General features: G+C 37.9%; 1 protein-coding gene across 1 annotated transcript in view; it reads right to left on the reverse strand.

The window, feature by feature from the left end:
- LOC132109430 (protocadherin Fat 2-like) overlaps nt 1-8,120 on the reverse strand; it is a 43,129-nt gene extending 35,009 nt beyond the window's left edge. Inside the window, exons 1-3 of the mRNA XM_059515488.1 lie at nt 7,906-8,120; nt 1,483-4,770; nt 45-356 (exon numbers count right to left, since the gene is read on the reverse strand). Of these exons, the coding sequence (XP_059371471.1) occupies nt 45-356; nt 1,483-4,741 (3,571 nt within the window). The 5' untranslated portion in view covers nt 4,742-4,770; nt 7,906-8,120. The remainder of the gene's footprint in view (nt 1-44; nt 357-1,482; nt 4,771-7,905) is intronic.
- Between the last annotated feature and the right edge of the window lie 5,715 nt (nt 8,121-13,835).

A 13,835-nucleotide genomic window follows, 5' to 3' on the forward strand; every position in this document is an offset into this window, starting at 1 on the left:
TAAACAAGTACTCTCTGATGGACCATTTGAAATAAAGCGTTTACCTGTTTTTGCGTCAATGGTGAAATACACTCGTTGAGAATCTAGGATCTGGAAAGCAAGCTTCCCCTCAGAGGACTTGTCCATGTCTGTGGCAGATACTTTTAACACAGATTTGTCCTTTGGCAAATTCTCTTGTACTGAGCCAAAGTAGACAGGCTGGGACAGCTCAGGGGGATTGTCATTAATATCCCAAACTTCAATGTAGACCTCGGTCCAGGATACCAGTGGTACAGTGCCCAGATCTTTTGCATAAACTGTCAGCCAGTAGTGTGGGACGGCTTCACGATCCAGAAGGCCTGCAGTCCGAATAACACCTGCAAAATGTAATTTTCCAGAATCACTAACTGATAGCAACAGCAATATACTGCACATTTAACAATAAATGTGTTCTTGTCTTCATATAATGTTAAACATTTGGTCATACATTATTTTAAGTCTCACTATTAATTAGGTGGCTATTGGCATGCCTATTATTAGCATATCAGCTGTTTACTAGTACTTATAAAGCACATATTCATGCCTTATCCTGCATGACCATATTTTAACTCCTTTAACCCTACCCCATACCTAAACTTAAAGGGCTAGTTCACCCAAAAATGACAATTCTGTCATTACTTACTCACCCTCATGTCATTCTAAACCCATAACACCTTCATTCATCTTCGGAACACAAATTAAGATATTTGTAATGAAATCCGACAGCTTTCTGACCCTCCATAAACAGCAAAACAACTACCATGTTCTGGGCCCAGAAAGGTAGTAAGTACATGACTGAAATAGCCCATGTGACATCTGTGGTTAAGCCTTAATTTTATGTCCATGTGACATACGTGATCTCATCTATCGGTGAACCACTGACATCACATAGACTATTTTAACAATTTCCTTATCCTGAACATGGTAGTTGTGTTGCTGAATGATCAGAAAGCTCTCAGATTTCATTAAAAATATATTTATTTGTGTTCTGAAGGTCTTGCAGGTTTGGAACGATATGAGGATGAGTAATTAATGACAGAATACATTTTTCTGGGTGAACTATCCCTTTATAAACTAACTTACTAACTATTAATAAGCAGCAAATTAGGAGTTTGTTGAGGGAAAACTCTTAGGTAAAAGTGAACATGTGTTCCCAAATCTAAAGTATCATCAAACATTCATAACAATTATCAACATTTGTTTTTTGTTCTTTAATTCTAAAACCACTTCATTGTACAATGTGCACAAGAACTGCAAAACTGATTATGTAATGTTAACGTTAAATGCCTAATATCTTCCAACATGCAGGAAAAAGCCATGTATCATTTTGTCTTTACGTATGTATGGAATGCGTAATGACTGATCTGTAAATGTTTGAACATGTTCAGAAAAGTTCAGCAATATCCATGACGTATTTTTCTATCTAGGTAAAGCATGTGAGATGTGTTGTAATCAAAATCATACCTGATTCTTCATCAATTGTGAAGACGCCAAGCCCTGAGCCATCGTGAATGTAATATCTGACTACTCCATCTCGTCCCAGGTCGTTATCTACAGCGGTTAGTGTCAGTAATGAGGTTCCTACTGTAGCATCCTCCATTACGGCTGTGTTATGCACAAACTGGGTGAAGAGGGGCCGGTTCAGGTTTTCGTTTACATCTAACACTTCAACCTCGATGAAACACGAAGATGATGAAGACCGGGGCTTTCCGTGGTCTACAGCTTGAACTGTTAGATTATAAAACTGCTGCTTCTCAAAGTCCAGTTCACGCTCCAGAGTCAAAGACCCTGTGGATGTATCCAGGAAAAAGGTCCCTGCTTCGCTGTTCTTTAGGTTGTAACTTATGAGATCTCCGCTATCCAGATCTAAATCAAAGCTTTCGACCCATAACAGCACTGGGCCTGGAGGAAAATCCTCAGGAACTTTGATCCTGTAGATAGTAGGTACAAACTTTGGAGGATTGTCATTGATGTCCTCCAGCACAACCACTAAATCTGTAAATGAGAAAAGCTGTGGATCCAGTTTGGCTTGATCTCTGACCTCAATTGTTATGTCGTATCTGCTAAAGGTCTCTCTGTCTAAAGGCCCAGTTACCTTCACCACCCCTGTGACTTCATCAATCTTGAACAAATCGGTAAAGGTTAGCAATGAAAATTTAAATGCCCCATTGTCTTCAGAGTCAAAATCGACTGCACTGACTTTGAATATGCTTTTGTTAACCTCCGTGTTTTCCGGGATGTTCACAACATATCTTGGCTGAGAAAATAATGGAGTATTATCATTTGCATCAAGAACGTTAACAGCAAGAAGCTTCCATGTAGAGGATTGTGGAGATCCCAGATCAAACACAGTTATGTTTAGAATGTAAAACTCTTTTTCCTCTCTATCCAAAGCACTGATTACCTTCAGTTCACCTGTGTCCATGTCAATAGTAAAACATCCATCCTCATTTCCACTGGAAATTGCATAGACAAGCTTTGCATTAAAGCCAGAGTCATTGTCAGTGGCATTAAACTGCAACACAGATCTATCAAGAGCAAAGTCTTCCCTGATGTCAATCGAGCTTGGTGTGCCTGTGACAAACTTTGGAGAGTGCTGGTTAATTAAATGAACGTCTGAGATATACTCTTCTTCTTTGGCGTTGAGAGACGGCTTAAATGACTCAATAAGCTTCTCTGTCAACTGCCTTGTAATTCCGGTCTCCTCGCAATGTGTGCTGGCGACTTCGCCCTTGCTTGTGATATGCACTGTCACAGTGTTGGGGTCAGAACTATATTTGCCATCTGTTGCTGTTATTTTAAGTATATATAAAGGATTTTCTGTGCCTTCGTCCATTGAGGGAATTTCCTTATCAAGTTTAATAGAGCCAGAAATAGGGTTAATTTTAAACAAATTATCCTCATTCCTAGACTCTATACTGTATATGATGTGCTGTAGCTCATCTAGATCGAGTGCTGACATCTCTGCAATAGTTTCCCCTACAGCAAAGTCTTGAGGTATGGAGGCATTGCATGCCACCCGCTCAAACACTGGAACATTGTCATTGACGTTGGTCATGGTGATGGTTGCGGAGCATTCGCTTACTCTGTTAAAAGGGCTTCCACTATCAGAGGCCCAGATTCTCAGGTGGTACCATCTCTTCATAAGCTCATAATCGAACTCCTGAGAGGTCGAAATCACACCGGTCAGTGGGTCTATATTGAAAGGAACAGGACTTGTGTTTGCTATAGAGAATGTTACAAAACCATTGTTATCTTTGTCCACATCAATAGCAGAGACAGTCAAGATGCTTGTTCCGATCGGGACATTTTCAGGCAGAGAAGCCTGGTATGAGGGCAATGTGAACCTGGGGGCATTATCGTTTTCATCAATTATATCCACAACGACACGGGTAAATGCTTCTCCATCATTTACTGTGACATCAAACTCATAGTGAGAGTGCTTTTCAAAGTCAAGAGTCTGAGAAGTCACTATCACACCAGTTTTGGCACTGATTTTGAATTTATAGCCATCTGGGTTTTCTTTGATGCTGTAGGTTATATTTTTGAAACTCAAACCTACAGATACTCGAACTACATGACTTTTCGGAGGAGAAAATTCACTGAGAGTGATGTAATAGAGTTCATGCTCGAATGCCAAAGGTTTAACTTGAGAAGGAGGAGGTATATGCACAGTTTTTATAGGTGTTAGCAAAGGAGGGTTTCTTCTGTCTTTGGCTTGAAGGGAAATGTTTAGTCCAAATTGGTTTTGCGACCAATCAATCCATTTTGTTGAGACCAGTTGAAAGCCACCATCATGCAACGTTGATGGAATAATCTGAAAGCACTTCAGCGGATTCCCTTCAACTATACTTAAAGATGCCACTTTTTCCTTCTCCTTGGGCTCCGTTTTGATGTTTACACTTATTTTGTCGTCATCCATCTGTGGAGTCGCTGCAATGGTGGGTGTGACAAGGGTAAAGTTTTTTGTCACATTTTGTATGGCCACAACAACCTTCGCTACATTTCCAAACTTCGGCACACCAGAGATTTTCTTTGTCCTGTCCTCTGCCAGCACAGTCAGCTCATACCTGTCTCTCTGACTGTTGTCAAGTGTCTTGATAAGTGTAACGGTCCCTGTGAACGGATCAACGGCAAAGGGGTGTGATCTAGTGGTGAATGAGTAATAAAATTTTGCGTTGCTGCCAATATCAGCATCTGTTGCGCTCACTCTCACCAGACTCGACTTAATCGGTGTGTCTTCTTTGATTAGTGCATGATAAGAGGCAGGGTAGAAGAGTGGTTTCAGATCATTTGTGTCAAGCACTTGGATCGATACCTTTGTTCTAGCTCGGTTGTCATAGGTGCTTTCGGTAGCCTCAACGGTGAGAGTGTAAATGTCCCGTACCTCTCTGTTTAGCACAGCTGAGTAACTGCTTCGGGTTTTGATTCTCAGAAAGCAGAAATCTCCTATGGTTACCTCCTCGGCTTTAAAAAGGCCATCATCATCACCAGAGACAATCTTGTACTTAACGTCCCAGAAGGGACCAGATAGTATGATGCCCATTCGGACCGGGCTCTCCGTATAGGTCCTGGGGGCAGAGTTCTCATAAATGCTGGCATTATACAAATGATGGGTGAACCTCAGCAGAAAGTTGTCTTTAACCAGGCTCCCCTGACATCTGGTTAGCATTCCTAGGACTGCTATGACATTGAGAATTATGGCTGTGTCTGTGAAAGCCATTCTCACTGTCTCAACCTGGACCCGCAGACCTGAAGAGAAGGGGAAAAAAAAATTCAAAACTGCCAAGTAGACCACAGCATGGTTTTACCATGAACCAATATGCCAAAGTAATATTACAATGACCTTTATCTAACCACATACCGAAACTAAATAGCACAAAACACATACACATATTCATCTCATTGTCTGTTCAACCTTGTGAAAGACCATAGCCAGGTATTTTTTGTCCCGTTTTGACATGCCTTGACAAGCAACATTACATTGTTTAACTGTGAGAAGAGCACCAGAACATTTAAACCAGGTGATACATTTTCACATGGTTTAGCCAGTTTTCTTTAACTACAAGTCAACTACAATTAACATATGAAAAAGGGTTTAGTAACTTACGAACTAAACTACATTGGGTTGCTATTCAAATCGGGTACCAAAATTATTTATTTTGGGGATGCCTGATATTGAGCTTTCCTTTCCCTCTTGTTCGACAGCAATTTTTAGCCACAATATTTAGCCCAATATTTAATTTCACACCCAGATTCTTTATTTTTTAATAAACACAAAAACAATTATGTTAACACTTTAGTATAGGGACCAGTTTTCACTATTAACAAGTTGCTTATTAACATGCCTATTATTGACATATTGGCTGTTTATTAGTACTTATAAAGCACATATTTAGCATGAACATATTCTACATCCCTAATCCTAACCAATACCTTAAAATTAAAAACTACCTTACTAACTATTAATAAGCAGAACATTTAGGAGTTTGGGGCAAAAGTCAAATTTAATGGTTTGTTAATGGCCAGAATTGGACTTTAAAATAAATTGTGACCATATATTTTTGCTTTGGAGCCATGAAAATCCATGTCTTTTATTTTATTTTATTTTATTTTATTTTATTTTATTTTATTTTATTTTATTTTATTTTATTTTATTTTATTTTATTTTATTTTATTTTATTTTATTTTATTTTATTTCATTTTATTTTATTTTATTTTATTATTTTTGTTAAATTAGCTTGAATTTCAAATATTAAGATATTTCAAATGTTTTTACTTAAAAAAAATTTTATTGCATTAACCCCCTAAAACGGATTGATATGCCCCTGATTTAACTACAATACACTGTGTGAGACTGTAAAGAATTTAAAAGCAAGCTGAACTAATTTTATGCTTATTTAAACTATTATTCTCTGTCAGTCTCCTGGTTATTTATGTAGACGTATGATAACAGATCTAACTGCCATAAATCTCTCAAGGTGGGGGTGGGGGGAATGTAGCCATATTTCCCAGAACAGGATAGAGGTAGTAACAGAGAATTAATCTGTCCCATACCGGTTAGACTTCAATAAAACCTGCATTTCTGTGTGGGTTTCAGCAACAATACATCTGAACTCTTTTGAAATCTCATGAAATCCAACAGGTAAGAGTTGTGAAATCCCTCAGGGTGAGTCTGTTAGCAGTAGGATGTGCAGTGTGCTGCTCTCCAGCCTACACTCTCACAGCTACCTGCCGCCACACGTTCAACCAGGCGGCACACACTTGGATCAGGTTTCACAATCAGTTCTCACTTTGCCAGTTTTGTTAGATTTAATGACATTTAAGGATACTGTGAACAGTTCAGCAATGCTTAGACATCTTCTAATGGTACTAAATCAAATTTTATAATATAATACAAATAACACTCAATAAAGTCAAATCATAGCAAACTGCAGCATGTGTTTAAAACATGCACACTGTAAGCCACAAGTAAGCCAACAAAGTGTAGTCTTCAACTATTGCACATACTGCAATTTTTCATTCTCTACACGAGTTCTTGTTACTTTCCCTGCACGCTCATTGCTTTGTGGTGCATGGATTACTTTAGGATTATACTAGCTCTTGCTGTTGGTTTATTGTTTGCAAAAGTTGTGTCCAGAGCCAAGCATCAACATGCCCAAAGATGCGTCATTTTTAACAGAACAGCTAGTTCGGCTGTTAGTATGGATGACGCAGAATTGAACTTCCTCCCAAAACTGCCAGCTAATTAGATTATGATAACTGCAGTTATCTTTGTTTAAAGCAAAGCAATGAATACAATCCTTTTCTGTCGTATTCTATCAGAGATAAAAGATTAAATCCTTTTTTTTTTTAAATACAAATACAAATCTTTACAACATTTTCTTGTGTGAGCTAGTTCCCCATCTGTCAAATGCACCTCACATAAATTTCCTCACATGCACACCTAGTGCCACAGGGAGGCAATTATCTAAATTGCTAGGAGGACTTCAGAGTATGGATAGTTTAGACAAATAGCTTAAACCCAGTTTACTTGGACCTGGACATTTAAGGTGACCACCTTCTTGCTATCATCAAGGTGTCCACCTTCATCTATAACCACCTTGTACCACAAAATGTTCAGTATGTAAATCAACTCAATGTTCATTATATAATCTCTTTGAGCACACCACGTTAAAGGCCTTGATGGATGAGATGTAAAATGCTGTGTATTTAGGAAGAAATAATATTGACCGAGATTACCTTAGGCCCCAGTCAAAATGTATTAGAACAGAGGAGAGCTTCTGTCTGTGTTTTAGATGACAAGTCGAACATTTGAATTAACAATAATAATATAAAAGAATATTCGTATGTGCCTTAATAACTCTTTTTTTATAAACACACAGACCTGTGAAGTTCACTTGCACAGTCTTCACATTAGTAATTACTAGCACCTTTTTGTTTGTACCAACATTTTAAATATTTTTATCTGTATTTAGAAAATGAAAAACACTTTTCTCTATTTTAAAGTCCAATTCATGGATATTACTATTATATCATATTGGCTGTTTATTAGTATTTTATAAAGCACATATTAATGCCTTATTCTGCATGACCAAACTTCTTAAACCTTAACTTAAGTACTACCTTATTAACTATTAATAAACAGAGAGTTTATTTAGGCAAAAGTTAGTAGTAAGAATTGGACCTTAAAATACAGTGTGATTACACATTTGCTTAACTGCAACATTTCTAACAGCCTGACTGCAGCCCAAAGAAATGCTAACCACAGCAAAATAATATGATTTATTAAATCCCACAAAGCACCACTAACACACTTTTGGATCAGAAATGAGGCAAAGAAGTTCAGCAAACTGACACCGCATGCCTGACATCTCAGAAACTCACCTAAGGTCCTCGACTGCTGCTATGCATAAAACTTTTGCCAAAGTCCTCACACCTTTGGCATGACAGTATTCCAGCACGGAAATAAATCGAATCGCTTTTCATCCATAATGAACACCAAAATCTGCCAGAAAAGCCAGTATTGACGGTTCCAGCTAATTTAGCATGTTCACGAGACTAAAGAGTTGCAAGTCTGTTGAGACACCTCATTCCCTGAGGAATCAGGTTCTTCTTCTCCTCCCCAATCCTGATGACATCGTCCCTCCCTCTGAAACCCTCCCCCTGCCCTAAACTCAGCCCATCACCCGTCAACCATCAGCCGGGAACACAGATTGGAGGTGTTTTTACCCTTTCTCTCTCTTTGTTTTAGCCTTTGGGCGAGGTAGGTCTCCAAGTTTTACACAAAGTCCCGTTCAAAGTAAACACACAGCTCACAGGTTTCATATTGCTGAGTACAGTGCAGAGCCTCTAATGCACTGTGCTAGATGGAGTCACTTCAATGCTTTTGAAGTATGTAGACAAAATACTGAAACAGACTTAAGAAAATCAGTGGCTGATTAACTCTCAAAATCTAAACATGAAACCGCTCGAACGGATACCACAAGGCAATTACGTATTACTAGTGCTAGTGCTACTGCTAACAGCCTGAAGCATGTCTTTGTTCAACTGTTATGTAAACAGAGATCACCGTTCACACTCAGGCAGTGTAATGCGTATCATGTTGAGATGCAAGGTGATCAGCATTTCTTTAGCAGATTCCTCAATTAAAAGTTCTCCACAGTCACGGACCGAAACTGTACATTGAGGTACAACGGCACTTTTTGGTCCAGAGATGATGTAAACAGACCCCACTCTCAGTGCCAAGACCTGCCGTGGAGCGAGAGAGGATGAGCACATGGAGCAGGCACGGCCCACAAATAAGACTCAACAGACGGTGGGCACCGGGCCACCGGCAGCAGGTGGACTTTGCCGTAGTGCATTTTTAGGATGAAGTGAAAAATGTGCAACCCTAAGGGCACGAGAGAAAGCCACATGCATCTATATTTTGAAACACTGCTTATTTGGACAGTTTTGTGAGTGGATTAAGCATGTACAGATCAGTATTTAGTGACATCCTGTCTTCTGAGAGCTTGTGGACTCACATGATTTCACACCATATCTTGATAATGGATCAATCATCACTTACAAAATGCAAGGAAGGAAACCAAACCCCTTAATCCTGGGATCCACAAAGTAAAAGATTCAAAGCCTTTCTTGGAAGCCTCAGAGCGAAGTGTTCACTATCAATCAGCAGAAAAAGCAGTTTCATCTGGGTTTGACAGACTTAAGTGACAGCTCTGTTTTATCTGTTGACCATCTCAATGTGTGCTTCTCTGATTCTTCATGACCTCATTTGCCTTGAATTTACATTAACCGTCAGAGGACTGTGAAGGAGTGAAACAGAGTGTGTCGTTCTGTTCAGCTTCCCTTAAAAGACGCTAAACTTTAATTAAAGTTATTGTGTTATTATTACTCTCTCATCATGTGAATATTTCCATTAAGTCATCTTCAGTCTTTCCAGACATGGTGTGTCATTTTTTTAAAAGTGATGCTGTACAGTCCCATACCCTCTCAGAAAAAAAGGTACAAAAGCTGTCACTGGGGCAGTACCTTTTCAAGAGGTATACTTTTGTTCCTTTTAGGTACTAATATGGACTGTTTAGGTACAAAGGTGTGCCTTTTGAAAAGTGACAGCTTTCTGGGAGTGAAGTAATAAGCAAATAAATGGATATTGACAGATACTTAATTAATAGGGGCCAAGCACTGAAGGTACGTAGGCACCTATTGTATCTGTTAGGATTCTTCTTCTTATTATTCTACCTTTTTCTTCCGCCGCAAGTCTATGGCAGCCCATAGAACCGATTGCGGGAAAGTTGTATAATTTGGCACACTGATAGAGGACAGTCCCAACATTCACTATAGCACATTTGAAGTCTCTAACTCCAACTCTCTAGCGCCACCACTTGTCCAAAATTTCTATATTTTTATGCTAATAACTTTTAAACTGTAAGCAGAAAATGAAATTTATTTTTTCCTCTGAATCCCTGGCTCATGGCAAGTCGAATGAACCCCAAAATTAAAAAATCGCAAGGTTTAGTTTTTTTGCTATTTTCAATTTTTCAAAAAACCTACTTTTTCGAACTCGTCCTAGACGGTTAGTCCGATTTTCACGAAAATTGGCTCAGATCATCTTCAGACCATGCTGGCAAAAATTTATGGAATTCAAGTTGATTCGTCCAACCGTTGTCGAATGACACATGAACAAATTTGATGAAAAGCACGCAAAAATGCACGTGAGGCTATATCTCGGCAACGGTTTGGCATATTGAGACCAAACTTGATGTGTGTTATAATAACCATGACCTGAGACTACCTGCAGTGTTTCGACGAAGCGCCACCTAGTGGTCAGGAGATATGAAAAATGCATATTTTGGCTTATATCTTCTGAATGGTTTGGCCAAAAATCACACAACTGGTCTCTTTAGATTCAGTGAGTCATGTCGAGTCGTATGATATCAAATTTTCCTGTGTCGGACATTTTAGGCGTCGGCCATTTTGAATTATGTTTTAAAATGCTGTATTTTTTGAACGCAGCATCGTATCGTTACGAAAATAATTATGTAAATATTCGGCTCCATGCCCTGAATGTACTCAAAAAGTTTGGTGGCAGCGCCACCTTGTGATCTAGAGTTGTAATGAAATAACACAAAAATGCTAATACCTTTTGAATAAATTAGACCATTGAAATGAAAATGATCTCCCTATATTCTGTGGGTCATGCCGAGAGCATCGATACCAACTATGTGAAAATTGGCCATACTTCCTGTCCACCATTTTGATTAATGTTGAAAACCTACTTTTTCAAACTCCTCCTAGAACGTTAGTCCGATTTTCACCAAATTTGACGTGGATCATCTTCAGACCATGCTGGCAAAAAGTTATGGATTTCGTGTCGATATACGAAACGGTTTCATTTAGCGCATCAAAGAATTTGCAGAAAGGGTGCCAAAATGCATTTGAGGCTGTATCTCAGCAAAACTTTGACATATATGCACCAAACTTTGTGTGTGTCATCGTCACCTCACACTGACCATGCCACATAAATTTGGTAACAGCGCCACCTATTCGTCAAGAGTAATGAACCATTCATTAACCATGAATAATTACACATATAAAAATGCTAATAACTTTTTAATGCATTAGCCTATTGCAATGAAACCGGTCTCAAAATATTCCCTGGCCGATAACATAGATACCAAATATGCCAGAGTAAGCCGAACTTCCTGTCCGCCATTTTGATATATGTTGTAAATATGCTTTTTCGAACTCCTCCTCAACCGTTAGTCCGATTTTCACCAAAATTGAACCAGATGATCTTTAGACTGTGCTGACAAAATGTTATGGATTTTGTATCGATATACAAAACCGTTCTCGCATACCACTGCGACGAAATTGAGGCATCATGCCAAAATAAAAAATCAGGCTGTATCTCTGCAATGCTTTAGAATATTGACACTAAACTTCTTGTGTGTTATTGTCATCTCACACAGAACACACCAAAATGATTTGATTACAGCGCCTCCTGTTGGTCAAAAGTGATAGGCCATTTAATCTTATTACTAGTGGTTGTATTTATGATTTTTCAGCCATTTCAATTACAATCATCCTAAAATTGGTTTAATTGCTGATTGTTGCACTTTGTGTAATGCTCCATGCCATGCTTAGCTCCTAAATTTTCCGTTGGAGTGCTTGGCCCCGTAATTGCTGCTTGCAGCTATATTTTCTTATTTCTTTTTTAAATGCTATTTGCAGATTTGAAATTATCTGTGATATATCTCTATGAATATTTGTAGACTATATTTATGCAATAATGTTAATAGATGGATGGAATTTTGCACTAATATTAACTAAAAAAATATATATATATATATTTTAAAAGTACTTTTAAATAATTTAAACTGAACAGAAATGGACTAGTTTGTGTTTGATTTTTTTACATCTACAAATTGAAAATTAATATTATTTTGATATCCAATATCAATTAATACTGTTAATGTACATATAAAGGTACATGATTAAAAAAACAGCAAACCACCAAGCTTTTAATTAAAAAAAGTTTTTATTTTATATTTTATTTTTATTTTTATGATGTCTTTTGAGGAAGGTAAATCATAAAACAAACAACAACAATAAAAACTCTAACAAGAAGCACTTATTTTTAATAAACTGAAAAAGAGAAATAATTATAGACACACACATATTTGCTTGAATATTTTGTTTACTTTCAACTTTGAAGTTAGCATCTTTAAATTTTCCATTATGATATACAGTACACAGATTTTTATGATACGTACATCCACAAACACAACAGTCTTTTTACTGCGCCAAACTGGCCTAAAAAATCATTTATTTTTGTTCATCAGTCTCATCTGCACTCTTCCCAGCAGCCACTGGGGCATAAAAAAATTATCGTTTTCCAGTTTTAATTGCATTATTGTTGTTGTTGTGTTGTCATTACATTAAGTAAGTAGTTGGCTTGTAATATCATAAGTCTGTTCCTGTACTCAAAATGATCAGTTAGATTAGTTTTCATGTACATTTCTATGTAGTTCCTAAATATTTCTACATATGTCTCTCGAGTGTCTATGTGATGAGAGATCAATGACAAATATCTCTAACAAATGAAGGAAGCATTTTTTTTTTTTTTACGATTTTTTCAAGTCTTAAAAAATAATGTAATTAATAACTTTCAATGTTTCAGTATTGCAGTATTTTATGTAAATTCTTATGCAGCTCTTTTACATACTGCAATGATTCATGGTGATCAAAAAGGCATTATACAGACAAAAGCACCATATATGTGGTCTATATAACTCATGCATCACACTTCAAGCATTATGAAGCAATAGGATAACTCTGTGTGTTAATGGCAGACTTTTCATGTTTAGATGAAAGTGATGTGACATACAGCCAAGTATGGTGACCCATACTCAGAATCCATGCTCTGCTTTTAACCCATCCAAAGTGCACACACACAGAGCAGTGAACACACACACACACACTGTGAACACACACCTGGAGCAGTGAGCAGCCATTTATGCTGCGGCGCCCGGGGAGCAGCTGGGGGTTCAGTGCCTTGCTCAAGGGCACCTAAGTCGTGGTACTGAGGGTGGAGAGAGCACTGTACATACACTCCCCCCACCCACAATTCCTGCCGGCCCGAGACTCAAACTCACAACCCTTCGATTGGGCCATTAGGCAATCACCATTACCATTAGGCCACGACTTTAGCCCCCATGAAGATGAACTTAAGTTAACAGCATAGGGAGCTTTTAAAGGTAAGGTCAGACTTTGATTAGTTTAAGAGAACAGGCTGCACAACAATGATCTCTTTCCTCCGGGGCTAGAGTAATTATATTCTCATAATGACAAAACAATCATAAATTTTTTAGGATTTTGGCAAGTACTGTTTTATTTATTGTAAATATACACTGATCAAAGCTTGTCATCAGAGTTTGTTAAGCATCTCAATTGGGAATTTGCCCATCACTATATTTCATGTTAGGCTGAGGGCAGAATGTTCTCAATGACGCACCTGCAGATTTTACTGATCATATGTATAAACATAAAGCCCTGTCTGTGACTTTCTCTCGAGGTGAGTTTTATGTAGTAACATGGTTCTGAATATTGCATTGTACTATTGATTACTATGTGAATTTCAGTGTGTTGGTTTCAGAAGGAGCATGATGTGGTTACTAACATGATAAAGCAGAAAGAATTAAACAGATGAGTGCATTTACAGATGCCCCAGCATTACTTTGCTACCTAAAAAAAACACCTGATGAAAGCAGCCATAAAACAAGCATAGAGAAATAACAAAGTGGTACAAATTG

The sequence above is a fragment of the Carassius carassius genome, chromosome 29, assembly GCF_963082965.1.
Source record: "Carassius carassius chromosome 29, fCarCar2.1, whole genome shotgun sequence".
NCBI classification, from domain to species: domain Eukaryota; kingdom Metazoa; phylum Chordata; class Actinopteri; order Cypriniformes; family Cyprinidae; genus Carassius; species Carassius carassius.